Genomic DNA, 18,098 nt, shown 5'->3' on the forward strand with positions numbered 1-18,098 from the left:
TTTTAATGAATACATCTTGACATATTTGTACTCTGTTAAGTGTGTTTTGTATTTTTAGCCTCTTAGGGACCCGGTTGAAGATCAATAGGCAACCTTCATTCCAGCTTTCAAGTCAATCATCTCAGCTTTGGGAAATCTCTGATTGGATTCGCTGGGCAGCTGACCAGTAGTGGTTGCTGAATCACAACGAGGCACCATCAATGCGGCGCTCCCTATTGGTCTCTAGCCGGCACTGCTTTTGGGGACATTCAATAGTGTTTTATAAGAATGCAATATATGTACTTAAACGTTCATATTCAGAACAAAGGTGGATGAATGTTTATTTTTTCTACATTTTAATTGTATAAATAGGATAAAACACATACATAAGCTATTGAATTTGAAAACAAACAGTATTCACCAGATAAGCCTTTTTTCTTTTTTTGAAATTGCTGTATAGGTTCATTTAATATAGTTTTAAAAATTGCATCATATTGCAGTGATTGCATCTTTCTCTTGTTGAAGCTGCTTGCTGTGCAGGTAATTACTGCTGTAAGGGACAGCTGACTGGGCCGCTGCTGATGACATTGCTGGATTCACAGGTGGGGGTAAGGTCAGACTTGTCACATATCTGAACATGAATGTGTGAGGTGATGCCTGAGTAGACCTTCTGCATGGGGAGAATGCTTCCAATCTTGTCTCCCTTCTTCACATTGCCTCTGTAATTAAAGAGCTTCATATAGAAGAGCTTGACACACGAACCTACAAGAGAAAGGGTAAGGGTTAAAGATGTGATTCCTCTTTACATGTCTCGGGGTATTGGTTTTGTTTAATGGACATTCCCCATCTTTCTAGCCTTAAAATGAAGGGTAAAATCTGAATTCTATGCACAACATATGTGGTATGTTCTCAGAACGTATTTCTTTAATATTAGCTGGCAACATCTCAAAAATGATCTGAAAATTAGGAGCAACCAAAGGGGAATTAGATTTTCTGTAATGCTTTTAAAGAATTTAAAGTGCAGTAAATGCTACATAAGAAAATAGAGCCAGGGCTGTTATATTTTCCCGTTGATGGTCTATGAGAATGTAAATTTGAAAGCCAGGTATTTCAGTACATCAAGCACCAAATACATTAAAACAGTTAGAAAAAAAAAAAAAATTATATATATATATACATACATACACACACACTTTTAACATTCCCACTGTAGCCATTGCACAAGACTTCAAACTTCAGCAGGGCTGCCTCTGTAAAAACACCCACACAACACATCAGACACCAGATCACAAACACTTTCATGATACCAAATTTAGTCAGTCAGTTCTGTAAATGAAACAGGGCTAGCTATCGTGGCATTGTTATTACTGTTATTATTTGTAAGTTTCTAGCCGTATTTGAAGTTGATAAAAACAAAATGTTTAATGTTTGCTGTCTTCTTTATTCCTTGTGAAAAGGAGTAAGAAACTGGCAGATCCTGAGATCAGAGTTTTTGGTTTGGAGTTTCATTTCAGTTCTAACTTTGAAAATTTACATCTATAATATAAGTAAATAAAAACTTCCCTCCTTTTTACCAATAAAGCAATAAGCCCTGTCTTACAAACGTAGGTCACGCAATCATTTTTCTAAAGTAAGAGAATTATATTAACGTACATAAGTACTGTCGTAATAAGTTTTTCTCTTAATTACGATATAATATGAAAAAATATCATATGCTGCCGTTTAAAACTGGTTTTAAACCACAAATACAGCGTCACATTAGGAAGTCTATGAGAAACATTATCAACAAATCTTGCTAACTGTGTGCCATTTGGTTAGTACTTGTTGTGGTGGTTTTTGCTCAATTTCTAGATAAAATAAATAAATAATAACAATTATTTAGCCTCTCTCCATATTCCAAAAGCTAAGAGCCATGTCCAATGTTATTACTGCCATGCAAGAACAATAAGCTTCTAATTAAAATACAGGTTAGTTGGTACTGCAAACAGAAGGCTCTTTTTTTTTTCTTTGTGTGAACAATATATGACAGCAAAATACTAATGACAAATGAATCAGGACACAGGTGTGCAGCAAAACAGCAGGGTCTTTATTTGTAGTACAGACAGCAAACAGGTTCAGATGATTGTCAGCACGTCTCTCAGCAACACTCCTTACATCACCCCTGAGTAGCTCACAAGCTCTCCTTAAATAACTGCACAGATATACACAGTTGAAACACTGTAAATGCTCTACCCAATCAGAAACCCACCCCAGTTACCTCCCCCTGCCTCTGACCGGTGCACTGCTCAGTTCATTGTCCACCTTTCCGCTGCTGGTGAGAGGTCACCGCTGGTGCAAGGTTGCATCCATTAGTTTAGGAAGGCCATGCTCTTTTGCAAAGTCCTGTGCATTGCCCTCACGTGTAAGTCCCATGTGCAAGCAATTAATTTCTAGCACCATAAAGTCTCGAGGATGTCTCTGCAAGTTGCATGCTCTGAGCTCCGGCTTGCAGGAGCAAGGCTTGCAAGCAACCTGGCCACAGGCTCATGGTTCCGCCCGCACTCACTGTTACAATAGAAACTTTTTTTTTCCCCTTCAGTTTCTTCGCTAATACTACATCGGAATAAAGTAAAATGTCATCTTTTTGCAAATACCAGCTATATGTTTTAAGATCAGGCTTTGATAATGGGCTGGGCTGCATTTTTTATGGTACATTGTGGTCTAAAAATAGATATTTCATGATTATTTATTAAAGCAGAAAAGAACAGTGTTGTCACATTCAGATTGATCATTGTTCTCTACAGTAATTATACAACACATTTCCCAGAAATCGTGAAATCTGTGGTAACAGTGAAGACAGCTAGTAGGTGGTCTGTCACTGTTCAGTATTTAGTGACAGCGGGGGCAGGGAGCATTTTCGCAATGGTTTTATCATTGTTGAGAACAGGGTAAAAAAATAAATATCTGTATTTTAAGTAAGTGTTCTAAATTCAATGACTATGTTTTCTAAGTATATTTTCATTAGTTATGGTATTTTATGTAAGGGTAATACTGATACTTTTTTTTTTTTTTTTTTAATCAGTGTTAGCAACTGTATCATTTCAATGACAAGGGACAGTATACAAATTATAATGAATCATTAACATGATCAGGTTCATATTTCACATAATGAACGATAGCCTAATTTCTTTAATGTCCCAATCTCGGTTTGCACATACTGTATTCCTTTAAGTAGTAATACTAATATTCAATACTGAGAAAACAGGAGATGTCATCAGAACAGTACCATAAAGTTTGGTATATAATGCGCAATTTTTAAAAATTTGAGAAACAAATATGAGTATTACATAAGGGTTTACATATTCTATATAATATACTATGGTGTTTTTGATTGGATAGTATACAAGAAAGCTGCATTATAAAAGTGATCTAACACAATACTGCTCAGATATGTGTTATACGAAGCGTGCTTCTTGTACTCTAAATTAGTGTTTCTCAACCTTTTTTGTAACAACGCCCCCTAAAAATCAGCCGAGCTTAGTCATCGTCACATTGCCACCGCAAATTAAAAAAAAAAAAAAAAAAAGAATTATTGCTGATTAGCAATGCCATTTAATTAACATTAACCCTTTGCAGTCCATTTATTCAGCGCTTGTCGAGCGCATCAAGTCCAATTTTTTTTCACGTGGTGCATGGGGCTTCATTCGGCTCCTATCAGTCTCAATCAGCCATTGGAAGATTTTCTCTGCTTTTTCCAGAGAAAAAAATGGCTAGAGACCTGTGCTTTACGTCTTTTTTATGATGTTGGACAGGGTCCAACATTGGACTGGAAAAGGAAAATTATAATGTCGGACCTGGTCTGACATTGGACCGCAAAGGGACTCATAGCCCCATGCTCTACAGAAATAACATGGACATAAACAAAGGAGATAGCTGCTTCTGCATCCAGCTCTCAAAGAATATAACGAACATTTGCAGAGCTTTTTGAGATGTTTTTGAGGATTTTGGTGATAAAACGAGTGATCAGGAGAGGATTTATCAGCATGCATGTCTATAAAGACGTATGTAAAAAAAATACAGCGAACAAGGGCTTGGCTGGAGATACAGTACCAAGTGTCCTTTTGCTATTCAATGCCTTTTAAACCTGTTTTACTCTGAAAAATATATATTTTAAACAGCGCGTGCAAAATAAACAGCGCTTGTGAAAATAAATTGTACCTGATGCACCTTACAAGCCCTGAATAAATGGATTGCAAAGAGTTAATTATTAATTACATTTAATTCCACTAGTTCCCAGAATTACAGATAAATAATTCATAAAACAAAATTAATTAAACCCCAGTCACTGGTATAATCAACATGTAGATACATATATAAAATGCTTACTATTATGGAATATTGCCGACATATCTTCTTTGCTTGCGCCATGGTGTGGATAGCAATAGAGATATGTGAACCGGTTCCTTTGAAATCGGAACCCAGTTCCTGCTTTTGAACCGACAAACCGGATACAAATATCAGGGATCCGGTTCCAGTGAGTACTATTATGTTTTTAGTAAAACTGGTTATTAAAACATTAATTTCTGTCAAAAATACATTTGATAATTTAACCGATATGTTCACACTTAGAAAAGGTCTGCAAAATATTTATTACAGCAATAACTGGGGGTTTAATTATTATTATTTTTTTATTATATTTATTTCCCAGGAGAATAATTCAGACTCACTTTTAAATAAAGTGATGAAAACTTTTTGGGTAAAGTGGATCTTTTGCATCTCGACGGGATCATTCTGAAGACACACAATATGATTTCGGCTATCTAAAAAAAGTAATTTAACCCCAAGCCAACAGGGTCATATTTCGACTTGGGATCCTAACATACACTGATCTATTTGCACATACCATGTTGTTAAAGATTTTTGTTTTAATTGTATAACCTTTATGAAATGGTTCATACATAAGCACACAATGGCTTTTGCTGTTGTAATAAAACTGTTATTGTGCAAATTTTAGATTGATTATTTTGTTAACTTTAATTATACAGGGTAATTTCATAGATTGCAGAATATTGTAAAAGATGCATCATTTATGGATCATATCTTATGCACAGTGTCAAATATTTTTCCTTTGCAAAACATATTTTATGCATCTCCAGTTTTCGTAGAACCGATTCCAAAAATCTCCTCAAATGCACGTCATTAGATAACAATAAGAATAAACCGGGAAATTCAGACATTTACCATAACATGGCAACAGGCACAAGGAACAGCTGCTTTGTTCTGATTGGACCATACTACATTTGCATGACAAATGTGATAGCACAAATGGCAGTGATGTTGTTATGTAGCTGCACACATTTCTGACTTGATGTTTACACTATCTTATGATGCCCCAACTCTCCCCTCTTGGGCTGTGGACGCACCGACTACCCCCTCTTGGGCTGTGGATGTCCAGACTCCTCCCACTCAGGTGCAGGACATTTGGGCTCCTCCCCTCTTGGTGGAGGTGACAGAACCAGCTGGTATTCTTCTAGGGGGAGAGGGGGGTTAAGTGGAAAATGCTCCCACTCCCCACAGAGGTAGCACTCCTATATCACCCCTATGGTGTGGAGGAAGGCTTCCCAGCTGCTCTCCTCCAGTGGCTGTGGTGGGACCAGCAGGCACTCCTCTGCTGGGGCAGGCTTGGGCTGGGGCAGGCTTGGGCTGTGGCTTTTCGGGATCCTCCCCTCTTGGGCGTTGGCTGGTCTGGTCTCTCACCCAGAACCACTCTGCCTCCTCATATTGGGGGTCGCCATAGGGGCAGTCCTCCAGAATGTGCCCAGACTCATCACAGGCTCTGTACATGGGGGCCCCTTCAGCCCTCCATTCTTCCTGCTCGGCTGCCCAGTACAGGGTCCAAACTGAGTTGGAGCCCGGGTCCACTACATCTTCTGCTGCTGTGGTTGCTGCAGCTTCTCCTTCCCTTTTCCTCTTCCTCCCATCTTTTCCCTACTTTTCCTCACTCCAAAAAAAAATTAATAAAAAAATGAAACTGCAGTACCCTTCTGCAGTACCTTTTCTGGCCTGAGTCCAGGAGGCGCTGGTGATCCCACTGATAACACCATGTGTGGCAGGAAATGGCATTGCGGTGACATCAGGCCAGAAGGCAGAACAAAAATACAGAGGTAGATAGCTGCAGTTTACAGGCATAGTGTGTCGCCATTTATTAAAGTACACAAAAATAAATAAAATAGTCAAACAAAAATAAACACTTGCTCACCGAGCAAAAAACAGGTTAACAAAAGTAAAACACAAACACAAAAATACAAGTATAGATCAGGCTGGGCGATCGCCTTCGCTGTTCTTATATCTTTATTTTAAGAAAATTGCTCCTCTCACGCTCTCCCGTTCACTTCTGAACACCCACTTCGTGCAGAGCGCTGCAGGTATTTATGCAGGTGACCATCTCCCGATTAGCAATAAATGAATCACTTAATTCGGGAGATGGCCAACTTCTGCACGGGTTTTTAATGTGGATGGGACTTCCCATCCACACTGCAAAACAACAAAACGTACTGCCATGCCGTCATATATACAAATATAAAACAAAAAAACAGACAGCGATTTGCCGTCATCTATCTATCTATATATATATATATATATATATATATATATATGCACACACACACACACACACACACACACACAAATAAATAAATCATAATACAAACACAAAATACAGTACAGGGGCAGAGGGGGAAACCCTGTTCTAAAAGAAATACTGAACAGGGCTGCTCGCCTTGTTACAGAAGGGCACCAGGAAGGAGAACACTAGAAGGTAGAAACAAATAAAAACATCATAGTTAATCAAGAGAGATGCTGCGGAATATTTGATTTTTTACTAGACCACTTCCTGTCAAGCCTTACCTATTTTAATAAATAAACATCTCCTGGTTCAAGTTATGTTGAATATGCAACAATAATTCAACATTTTAGGTTGAGTGGCATTGAAAGTAATAGATATCCCCTTTGTTCTCTTCAACAGTTTGGGTATAAACTTATTGGTTACCAAACAGAATTCAGTGTCAATCCTTGCTCTTGTAATCTTGTTTCTGTTTTGATTGTGAAACTGGCTGCACCAATGGTCTCCTAAATCATGCCAGCTGAACTACTCTCCAGAAACAACATCCAGATAATGCTAACGTATCATCGCACCCCTTGTGTTTATGGTGATATTTTGTATTGAATGAAATAAAGAGAGGCAACTATGAATTGATTACACAGGTATTTTCTTTAGCCTTGCAATTGAAACTTGCTTTAAGTTTAAGCTCACTGTTGAAGAAATCCTCCATGAATAACAAAAATGTATTTTTTTTTTTAAGCCAACGTTTAATTAGAATGCTAAAGGGAAGAGCTGCAGACAAGCACAAAAGGTTATTTTTTAGAAAAGGCATATTGTCAACCAGAGTTTTATTGCTGAAGAACTAACAGCTGCAAAATGCAGAAGTGAGAGTTGAATGACAATATAGAATATGAAATGCTCATAATGTAATACAGACGGAATACATCTAAATCTACAAGATGTTGTCAAAACTTCTTGCTGAGTTGATGAACTCAATGAGGGCTCAGTCTGCAATTGTCTCTTCGTTTTTAGCAACCTGCATGGAGAAATGGTTTTGAATGTTAGATTAAGAAAATGGGCGTTCAATTTAATGAAATACAGTCAGTGTGTTGTCTACTATACACTAGGCTATGTTTAACATAATGCTATATAATGTTTCTTATCATTTGGCCCAGATTATGCAAGCACACAGTAAAACATGTATTATATAAGTCAATCAGAGAATTAATATACCTCATTACTACCTATTAACACACACACAATATAATATATATATATATATATATATATATAGATATATATATATATATATGTATATATACATATATATGTATATACACACACACTGTATATACTAGTATAGGTGATATATCAAACTTAAATATAATCATATAGAAAGTTATTATTATACTTATATATTTATTATAATAATAATAATAATAATAATAATAATAATAATAATAATAATAATAATAATAATAATAATAATAGTGTTATCATACTGTAGCATTAACAACATTTTTGAACATATACCCATCTGTATCATTTAAAATTAAGCATTATAACTACAATTAACAAAGTATTTATTAAATTACTATTATTTTTAAACCGAGTTACATTTTATAAAACTTTTCCTTAAAAGCATACCAAAATGTAATAAACCTTAGTGAAAGCATGGTAAATAATAGGTAATCACTGTAAAGCACATCAAATATAGATGGTATGGCAAATACTGTACATTCCATCATGGGAAAAGCGTGGAAATACTGAAAATTTAACATGAACATTTACACTGGAAAATTTACCTTGACTGTGGACACTCACCTGTCTTTTTCTGGACAGAAAGCTAATTCCCACGATGATGGTGACTATTATCACCGTGGAAACCACAGCACCTACAATCCTAATCAGGCTTTCTATACAACAAAGAAAAGGAGGTGGCTTAGTTATAAGACTGAACAATGACAAGACTGGTAACCTATTTTTTAAGTACAAGAAGTTCATTGCATATTGTGCAGCAGGGTATAGGGTAACTACTAAGCTACTGGAGATCTTTTTGGTGGTCAGTTAAACCAAACATTGCCCACCGATGCTTTGCTCTGGACAAATGTAACTATCTTTAACTGGGCACAAACTGCAGTAAATATAACTAATGTTGTGTGGCGTTTAATGTATGTTGGCTTTAAATAATTGCCAACAGTGATCATAGTTTTTATTATTTGGTACTTTAACACTAGCGGCATCATAGTTAAAATTGAACCCTAAGACATTATTACAAATATGATGTCACTATTTCAATAGTAGTGTAATAGTCAAAACAGCACATCTTCAAATATCTACATGGCATAGATCAAAAGGCACGACTGAGCAGACAACATAGAGGGAACTTGACGGCAAAGGATAATTTACCGTAATCGTCAGCCATGAAATGATTGTTTCTTTGCTCAAATTCTGTCTCCTCCGAATGGCTTTGTGGAGTCAGGGAAAGAAAAGCTGAATATGAAATGCAAAATGGAACCATAAACATGCAGGGCTTCATACTTTCAGGTAACATTTAAGTCAACTTTTCAAGAAACAGTTTCCAGATTATTATTATATATATATATATATTTTTTTTGTATTGTGTTAAAGCAATAATGTCATAACAACAACTTGTTTCTTCTGGAGTTGCCAGAAAGTTGTCTCAAGAGTCCTGGGCTTTAATGTGATGCATAAAGTTTACATGCCACTCTCAAATAAATGTGTTCTAGAATATGTATATGTGACAGGACTGCTTTGTGGTGAAATCCCCACACATGAAGTTCAGAGACACACAACACACGTTGGTGCGCGTATTTATTATATTACAAAAATAAATCACAATGGCAGACAAAAACGCTGCTCACAGTTCAAAATAAAAGTTCAAACAAAGACTTGAACACCAAAATAATCCTTTCACCCAAAACAAGCATTGTGCTGGTTCTTCCAGCACGATTAGCAATTGTTGTTTTTTTTATTTTTTTTCGTTTTTCTCCTTCAATCTCTCCCACTCCCTTTCCCTCTTGTTCCTCCTCTTTGAACACCCACCCCTCTATAAGCAGCTGCTGTTCTTTTAAACACGTGATACATCTCCGAATTATAAATAAATCTGGAGATGTACACATTTTGCATGGGGTCTTTAACCCCATTCATGCTGCCAAACAATAACAAACCACACATCACGTTTTAAATTAACACAACCCAACACATTTAAATCATACAAATACATCTAAACAATAATACATTTTACCAGCCCTGCCACATTTACGCCACAGTGTATATGTTTAACTGTCTTAGCTCAGAATGTCTTTTTAGCACAGTTCTTTTACGCTGACAGATGCTATGGAGTTAAGGGTATTATGTGTTGTCACTTCAGTCCACCTATAATATTATTATTATTATTAAGTACAAATACATGTCTGTCTTTCATGTCCTTATCTTTTCTTAACTTTTGAACAAGTGCTTCAGTACAGTAGTCTCCACGTATAGGAGCATCTTCCAAGAGAACACTTCGCCTAAGAGAACAGCCTTGTGGTGAAATGGATTATTGCCATTGTAAATGCAATGCCTAAAGGAACAAAAACTTTGCTTAAAAGAACAGGAACTTCAATACAAATGGTTTATTCAATCTTTTCAAATGTGAATTGTCATTGCAAGATTATTTTAAGGCACACTGATTGGTTTATTTAGTCTTTTCAGAACCACCATCATAACATTGCCTTGTTTTGTATTCTGTTTTCCATGGGTGCACCTCAGTGGTACAAAATGGCATGTAAAGAAATGGCAAAACGTTTATTTATTGATTGATTCTTGTTGTGTCTGGTGGTCCACTCTGTCTAAAGAGCACCTCTGCTAAGAGAACACTCCACTTGCTTCCCAAGGCGTGTTCTCTTAACTGTATTTGAGTTGGTGTTGTGAAATTTAAAAGGTCCATACCAATGCTTCTCTGCATCACAGAATAAGATTTAACAAGAATCACCTGTTCAGCTAATATTTTCAACATGGACTCACAAGTGAGTGTGGTAAATAAATGAGCGGCTCAGAACGAGAATTTTTTCCGCTAACTTGGATCACTGATGAAACCTGCTCTGCAGAGCTCTGAGCTGCTCAGGGGGAGCGGACCTGAGCATGCTATTAAGTGGGTTCACTGAGCAGCTCACTTAACACACCCAGTGTAACAACCTTCTAAAATATGTAGGAACTGCACAGAACCTTACCATTAGTATACATTATTTACATTATACAGGAACTTTATACAAATGCTAAAAGAAACAAACTGAATTGTCATTGAATTTAAGTTTCTTTTAGGATTTCTAAACTGAGCAATATTGAGTGTTTACCACAAATGACTTTACAAAGATGCTGTACATTTCCATATTGCCACTAGGTGTCAGACAAGCCTTAATGCACTCTCCAAATTATATGTTTGTGTGTGTTCTGGCTGTACAGGCCAGCAGTATATTCAGAGTGTGTTTGAGATGTTTGGCATATTCTTCCTTAGATGGTAATCTATGATTGGTAATCAACAGATTCAGTGTTGTCTCTGTTAGTTCCCTATATGCACAAACCATTCAGTATGAGCAGCTGTTCTCACTAACTTATTCATTATTCACTAACTTATTCACTTATTGTGTCTGGCAGAATTTCAATTCCAGTTAAACTAAAACCAGCATCACTTTAGAATTAATTTCTTCCAATTCCACTTAAGCATACAGACTATGTAATGCATATTATTAATGCATAGTACTTTGTGGATATCAAGTTTTTACCTAAGTCTTAAGTATCAAACAAAATAATTATACAGTGTTTTTTAAAGATTGTTAATATGATCCCATGTCCCTAATAAAAGGATTACATCTAACACAACAACAGATAAGATTACAACTTGACCAGTTTATTTGTGCTTTTATCAGCTTACTTGGAATATGCTGCCTGTGCAATGTTGATATGCTGAGCGATGTTAATAATTTGCACCTTCAATTCAGGAGTTTATACAATATTTTACTGACTACCTGTGACAGAGATCGAATGATTCTTGGTGTTAAACCTCCCTCCTGACCTGTGAAGGCATATGTAAAAGGAACAGAGTACCCTTAATCAAATGGCATGACAATTTATACCTTAGGATAGGTGGATGTCGGCCATTTAGGAAGGGGGCTAAGCTACGGCACCCAAGCTCAATGACTCGGATGTGAGGCGGTGTGGTATCCGAGGATTGGAGGTGCAGATGCACTCGTTAACCTAGGGGTGATGAGCAAGGTATAAATAGGGGGCATAGTGTGAGTGATCTGTTCCTTGGTAAATGGTTAGTGTTTTAACCTACAAGGACTCTGTGTTGCCATATTGTGAAACCGTGAGTTTTGTCTTGTGTGTGTTAGTGTCATGTTAACTGTTGTCTGTTTTAATAGACTACCATTAGCATGATCTGGAGCTGGATGGAACGCCAGCATAGACCCAGACATCACTTTCACCCCTGCATTTCATGGAGAACTGTAATACACCACTAGCACTTATTCACTGTCACTGTGTTTGTGTAGTGTTGGTGTGTGAAAACTGGACTTTCAGGTTACAGGTCAAACCCAGGGATTTACAAATACCGAGTGATACACGCCACTGTATCACTCCATCATTATCATTTACAGGTGTTTGCCATAAGGCTCTGGACATTGCTAAACACTCTTGCGCCTGGAAATCATTGTCTGTTTTGTATTTACTCTGCACTGCATGCATCTGTATCTACTCACAACTGCCATACTACCACACTATTCCTCCCTGTGTTATATCTTTTGACCATCCAGCATGACTTTTAGTAGATTACTGTTAACACAAACATTGATTTGCATCTACAGTACAGCGTGTCCCAGCGGAATACTAATTTAATAAAGTGAAACTACATATGGTTCCTACAGTATAGTATTCCAGACATTAGCAAAAAAGTAGCTTCAAATTACACTTTGAGTGGTTCTAATAGCAGTAACTCAAAAATTGCATTTTAATAAGACTGTGCTGAGTTCAGGAGCTCCTCTTCAGATCTGGTTACCTGCATTGACATACAGTATGCATTGTTGGATAGAGCAGTCTTTATATTAGTACGTACCAGCATCAGCGTACAGCACTCCAGTAAAGCCAAGCCAAAGGGACAGATCACAATATGGTGTTGGTTCTTACTTCTATCAACACACTTTCATAATACATGGCAGGCAGCTTGTGAAAGCAGCTTAACACAAACTATTAATAAAATCAAAAAACACCGTATTTGAGTAACTACTCATAAGAATTGCAAACATCATAAAATGAAAACTATTTTCTTCAAATTGTCATGAGCACTATTTTTTTCAGATAGTAGAAACAAACCCAATAAAGTTTTCAACAGAGAAATAAACAAGTCAGACATTTAATTTAGAGGGCTTGTGATTAGTCTAAAATGGTTTATTGTTCGTTTTAGAAATGCAAGTAGTTGTTTTTTTTCTTTTAGACAAAATGCACAAATGACAATTTGGAGTAAATAGCTTTGAGAATTTAGCCCTTACTCTAAGAAAACTCAAGTAATAAATCACCAGTGTTCACATTCACTATACTGAACTGCATGTAAAACTAATTATGAAAACTATTCCAAAAAATGACCTACCGATGCAAATGGCGACTAGAGGACCTGGAAAGAAGCAATTCATTTTGAGTCTTCTTGTTCATATGATCCAAACATTAATTATGACAGCTGTGTTGCTGTGTCACCCTCTTATCTCACCAGCAGGACATGGCTCTGCTGATAACCACTGGATACCAACTCCTGCAGCTCCCTGATTATTCTTCACAAGACAGGCAGTTTATACTACTATACAGAAAATGGAGCTAGTATATATTGTTTTCAGACTATAATTTATATAGCCATTTGTTTTAGTAATAACAGTATATGTAGTTAATCCACTAGACCATAAACTATATTATAACACAGGCTGGATGATAATCTGTAATTGGCTATAAGTACTGTACATCCATGAATGCACTACTAAGGGTTAGGAGTTTCAGGCACTATACTGTAGAGCAGGGGTATTCAATCCTGGTCCTGCAGAGCCCCTATCCTGCAGGTTTGATAGGTGGCTAAAGATCTGGAACACCTGTTAATCTTGACTAATTAAGACAATAATTAGAACTTAAGTAACTGAGAATTCAGTTAAAATGAAAACCAACAGCCCCAGTAGTTCTCCAGGACCAGGAGTGGACACCCCTGCTGTAGAGACAGGATTAAGGTATGTGGGTAGGGCTTCCCATCCAGGGTTATTAAATGATTCAGTATTATTATTTGTTTATTTAGCAGATGCCTTTATCCAAGGCGACTTACAGAGACTAGGGTGTGTGAACTATGCATCAGCTGCAGAGTCACTTACAACCTCTCGCCCAAAAGACAGTGCACAAGGAGGTTAAGTGACTTGCTCAAGGTTACACAGTGAATGAGAGCATTAGGATTAGAACCGGGGACCTTCTGGTTTCAAGCCCTTTTCTTTAACCACGGGGCCACACAGCCTCATTAACTTTATTTACAGTATCTCTTGTCCCCTTTTTTTGTCATGAAAATCTTTTGGTTAGTCACTCGTTTTTGAAAATGAATTGAGGATATGCAAATATTCAGATGCAACACGATACATAAACTACATCTTGGTACCTGGGCAGTAAGTCAAATGGGCTAATTTCAGAATGACCATTAGAGCAGCGAGTGTGAACTACACCAAGGAAAAGGCAGTGCTAATGTTGCTTGTGCTAACAAGTATGCCGTGGCTGTAAATTCAACATTAATGCTGTCATCATATACATCGTATAATATATCATTAACAGTGCTAAACATTTTTAATTGCTAGAAAACAAAAAGTTACTGTGTGAAGATATCTATGCAAGTATTTTATATTAATTTATGTTCATATGCTAAAAAATAATCTCTTAATGGTTTTTCATTAAGCCACATACTGCAAAAATACAATAAATATTTCATACCGATATCTTACCACAAATTCTTCTGCAGACAACATAAGAGATTATATATATATATACATACACACACACACAGACTATAGTAAGTATTCACCCAGTAGGTCTTTCAGAGTTGCCATTGGCCTCTTGGTGCCTTCTCTAACCAACGACCTTCTTACCCGGCTGCTCTGTTTGGAGTCTGGGTGGTGCACTACCCAACTATGGGACCATACAGAGACAGGTGTATTTAATCTGAAATCATGCGAACCACTTTTATTGCACTAGAGCGGACTCCATTTAACTTAGTGTATGAATTCTGAAGGCAATTGGTTGCTTATTTAGGAGTGTCATAGGAAAGGGGGTGAATACTTATCTAATGAAGACTTTTCAGATTTTTATTTTTTAATTGATTTGTTTTTTCACACACACACTCCCTTTTTTCACACATTGAAAGGGTTGAGTAGGTTGTGTAAATCAAAAGAAGAAAAAAAAAAATCCCATTTAAATGCATCAAGATTTCAGGTTGTAACACAACAAGGGGGTGTCCAGGGCTGTGAATACTTTCTGTAAGCACTGTGTGTGTGTAATATATAGTTGTAGTCAAGTTTCCCCAATGGAAATTTATAATTTCTAGAAATTTCTCAAAAACAAAATTATAGGAAAAATCTTTTGTTACAAAAGTTTCAAGAAATAGAATCTCCAATTATTTATTTCAGCAATTCTTTTGCAAAACTCCAAAAATGCTAATTCAAAAGTACTCATACCCTGACAAGGAAAATGAAATGAATAGCTAATTGAGGCACCTTTAGCAATAACCTCTTTTAGACAATTAGGATATTTGTCAATGAGCTTTTGGCATGATTCTTTAATGAGTTTTGACCACCGCTCCCTAACTGCCTCTTACTTTAGATCAGGAAATACCAGTACATTTACCTTGTAATACATTATTTGGGAAAGGGTTACAGAAGAGTATGCTGAAAGGACAGAAAATGTTTTTGGTAATTCAAATTCAGACCCTAAAATTACTTTTTTTTTTTTTTTTTTAAATCCGCAAACAAAAGTTCACATACAAAACACGACCCAGCACTCTACTGCAAGACCCAAGGACCAGGATATTGACATACAGAGCAGCGAGGACTTCATCACATCATTTCCATATTTCAAGGAGCTGCAGAAATAAATCTAAACACATATTTCTTAAGTTGTTTTCAGCAGTCAGACCTTGTCCACATGTGGACAAAATATGGTTAACCCAGACTGTTGTTTTCTCCCCCATGTGAATCCAGTTGAGTATTGTTTTAAGTGATGCTGTGCACACCTGTTGCTAAGCAAGGGCCAAAGTAACAGCAGCTTCTGGGTTCTTGAGACTTTATACATTTGCTTAGCTTTCATTAAACTAATTTAATTTACATGGCTTTAAGTAAACAGATTTCTTTGGACCCCACTCAGATGTTGTGAATGCAGCTAAATGAAAATTGATTACCAAGACCATCTTACTGTAGGTTTGTGTATACTCCTAGCTGCACCCTATTATTGGTTGTTGCAGTGTGCCTAAAGAGCTTGATTATATTGGTGTAAAACACTGTTACAGCAGAGCCTGTCTGGGAATACTGTTACTGATTCAGCTCTCAGTAATGATAGATATGACCCTACACTTCAAGATTAACTCCTGTGCAGTACAGTGTGCGGATTACATAGTATTTGTATTTTGTACATTGGGTCTGGTAATGTGTTCAAATGGCTGAATAAAATACAGATCAGATTACAGGAACACAGAAAACTAATCTGAATCTCAATAATCACTTCAGTTTTATATTGTCCTGAAATAGCTGTAAATTCCACCTTGAAGTACTAAATCAAAGCAAAGATCTTCAACAGAACTAAAGGTTGGCCTGTGATCATGCCAATCACTAACTTATTGTTGGTACTCTTGTAAGCAGCTCTGAACAATGCAAATATAAAACTATACTTGACTTTTGTAAATTCTATCAGTACAGGAATGTTCCATGGATAAGTATTTTGTAATAAATACAGAAGTAAAGAGTTTTTAAAATAACCCAAGTTAAGTTTAAATGCAAGAAAAAACTTTCCATGCAAATGTAATGAAATTAAATATTGCTGTAACAATCTGAAATACATGGTAAATGCCACATGTTTTTATAGGCAGCTTTATTACATTGCTCTAATGACTTAATGACAAGCAGTGGTACTGTGTACACCATTAGAAATACATACTACATGCCATACAAACAACATCAATAAAACAGTATAACCATCAACCATAAAGCAGTAAAATATAAAGGTAGTTTGAGCTACAGCAAAGGGGGAGGCAATAACAATGTTACTTGTGCCAACAAGTATGCCACAGCTGTAAATTCAACATTAATGCTGTCATCATTTAATTGCCTCTTAAAAGCTAAAAAGATACATAGTGTGAAGATGTAGGTAATTTAGATTTAAGTTAACTTGCTAAAAACAAGTCTTAGATTTTTCAGCTAGAAACAGAATACAAAAAGCAACACAATAAAACTAAGCATTTTACAGTTGTCTTACCCAAATTCTTCTGCAGATATTTAAAACTGTGGAAGAAACCAACATAGTTATATCAGAGTTACACATTCACTGCCAGAAATGCAAAACATAGGTCAGTCTTTTAAAAGATTATACAATAGTTAGTTGCAATTAAAAAAAAAACATTTGTAAAACAGACTGATACAGTGAGCCATGCAGGACATCAGAATTTCACATCACACATAGTAATGCAAGTTCATTTAGGGTAAATTCACAGTCCAGTGGTAACGAAAAGAACAGAAAGAGGTAACTTGAAGCATCTTTAAGACTTGAGAAAGGAGAATAACAGTTCTGATCCCGCCTAATGCAGTTTTAAAAATCTGTGAAGTCACAAAAGGAATATTATTTTATACTGAGCACAGCTGTTGACCTGTCACATTAGGAAACTGTATACATTTTTTTCTAATTGCAGTAAGACAATTAAATTAGAGGGTACTATACTGATGACAGGTGGCGCAGAGTCTGTCATAAGGTCGATACGAGTCGCCCGCGACTCGACAGACGAACATCAACATATTGATGACAATTCCCGATCTACAAGAAATAGGAATTGAATCACAGGTTTCTTAGTGTATAAAAAATTTCAGCAACACCCAACTGGTTGTTAAAGGTCTTGAAATAGGTATTACTATGAAGTTCCCACTTCCGAACAACAATAGTATTTGTGGGAGTTTTATAGTACTGCCATTGTTGGACGTAATATGTTTCAGTCACACGTTACTTGAACACAATTGTAATGAATTACAAATAAATACGTCAAGCACAGTTTAAATTTTACAGAAAGATTATGAATAAATAAATCCGAAGCAAAACACAAATTAATCACACACAAGATTTCACACATAACCACCTCTCTGCAGCAGCCCAAAGCAGACTGACTGCACCCTTTTTTAAACCCCCACACCTGGCACTAATTTGCAATACTCACCAGGTGTGGGTGATAATTACACAATAAACAAACAATAATACAATAGAATTAAATTAAACA

General features: G+C 36.4%; 1 protein-coding gene across 2 annotated transcripts; it reads right to left on the minus strand.

The window, feature by feature from the left end:
* Positions 1 to 403: 403 nt before the first annotated feature.
* Positions 404 to 13,289, minus strand: LOC121296802 (leukocyte cell-derived chemotaxin-2-like). Of its 2 annotated transcripts, XM_041222618.1 has the most exons (4): positions 13,206 to 13,289; positions 8,969 to 9,052; positions 8,384 to 8,475; positions 7,210 to 7,595 (listed from the first exon to the last, which is right to left on the minus strand). In XM_041222618.1, exons 1-4 carry the CDS (start codon positions 13,246 to 13,248, stop codon positions 7,563 to 7,565), a joined length of 252 nt encoding a protein of 83 aa, XP_041078552.1. In that variant the 5' UTR covers positions 13,249 to 13,289; the 3' UTR covers positions 7,210 to 7,562. The 2 variants fall into 2 exon arrangements, with proteins under 2 accessions (XP_041078551.1, XP_041078552.1); XM_041222617.1 differs by lacking the exons at positions 7,210 to 7,595; positions 8,384 to 8,475; positions 8,969 to 9,052 and adding an exon at positions 404 to 741.
* Positions 13,290 to 18,098: the final 4,809 nt, after the last annotated feature.

The sequence above is a fragment of the Polyodon spathula genome, chromosome 22, assembly GCF_017654505.1.
Source record: "Polyodon spathula isolate WHYD16114869_AA chromosome 22, ASM1765450v1, whole genome shotgun sequence".
In the NCBI taxonomy this organism is placed as follows: Eukaryota; Metazoa; Chordata; class Actinopteri; order Acipenseriformes; family Polyodontidae; genus Polyodon; species Polyodon spathula.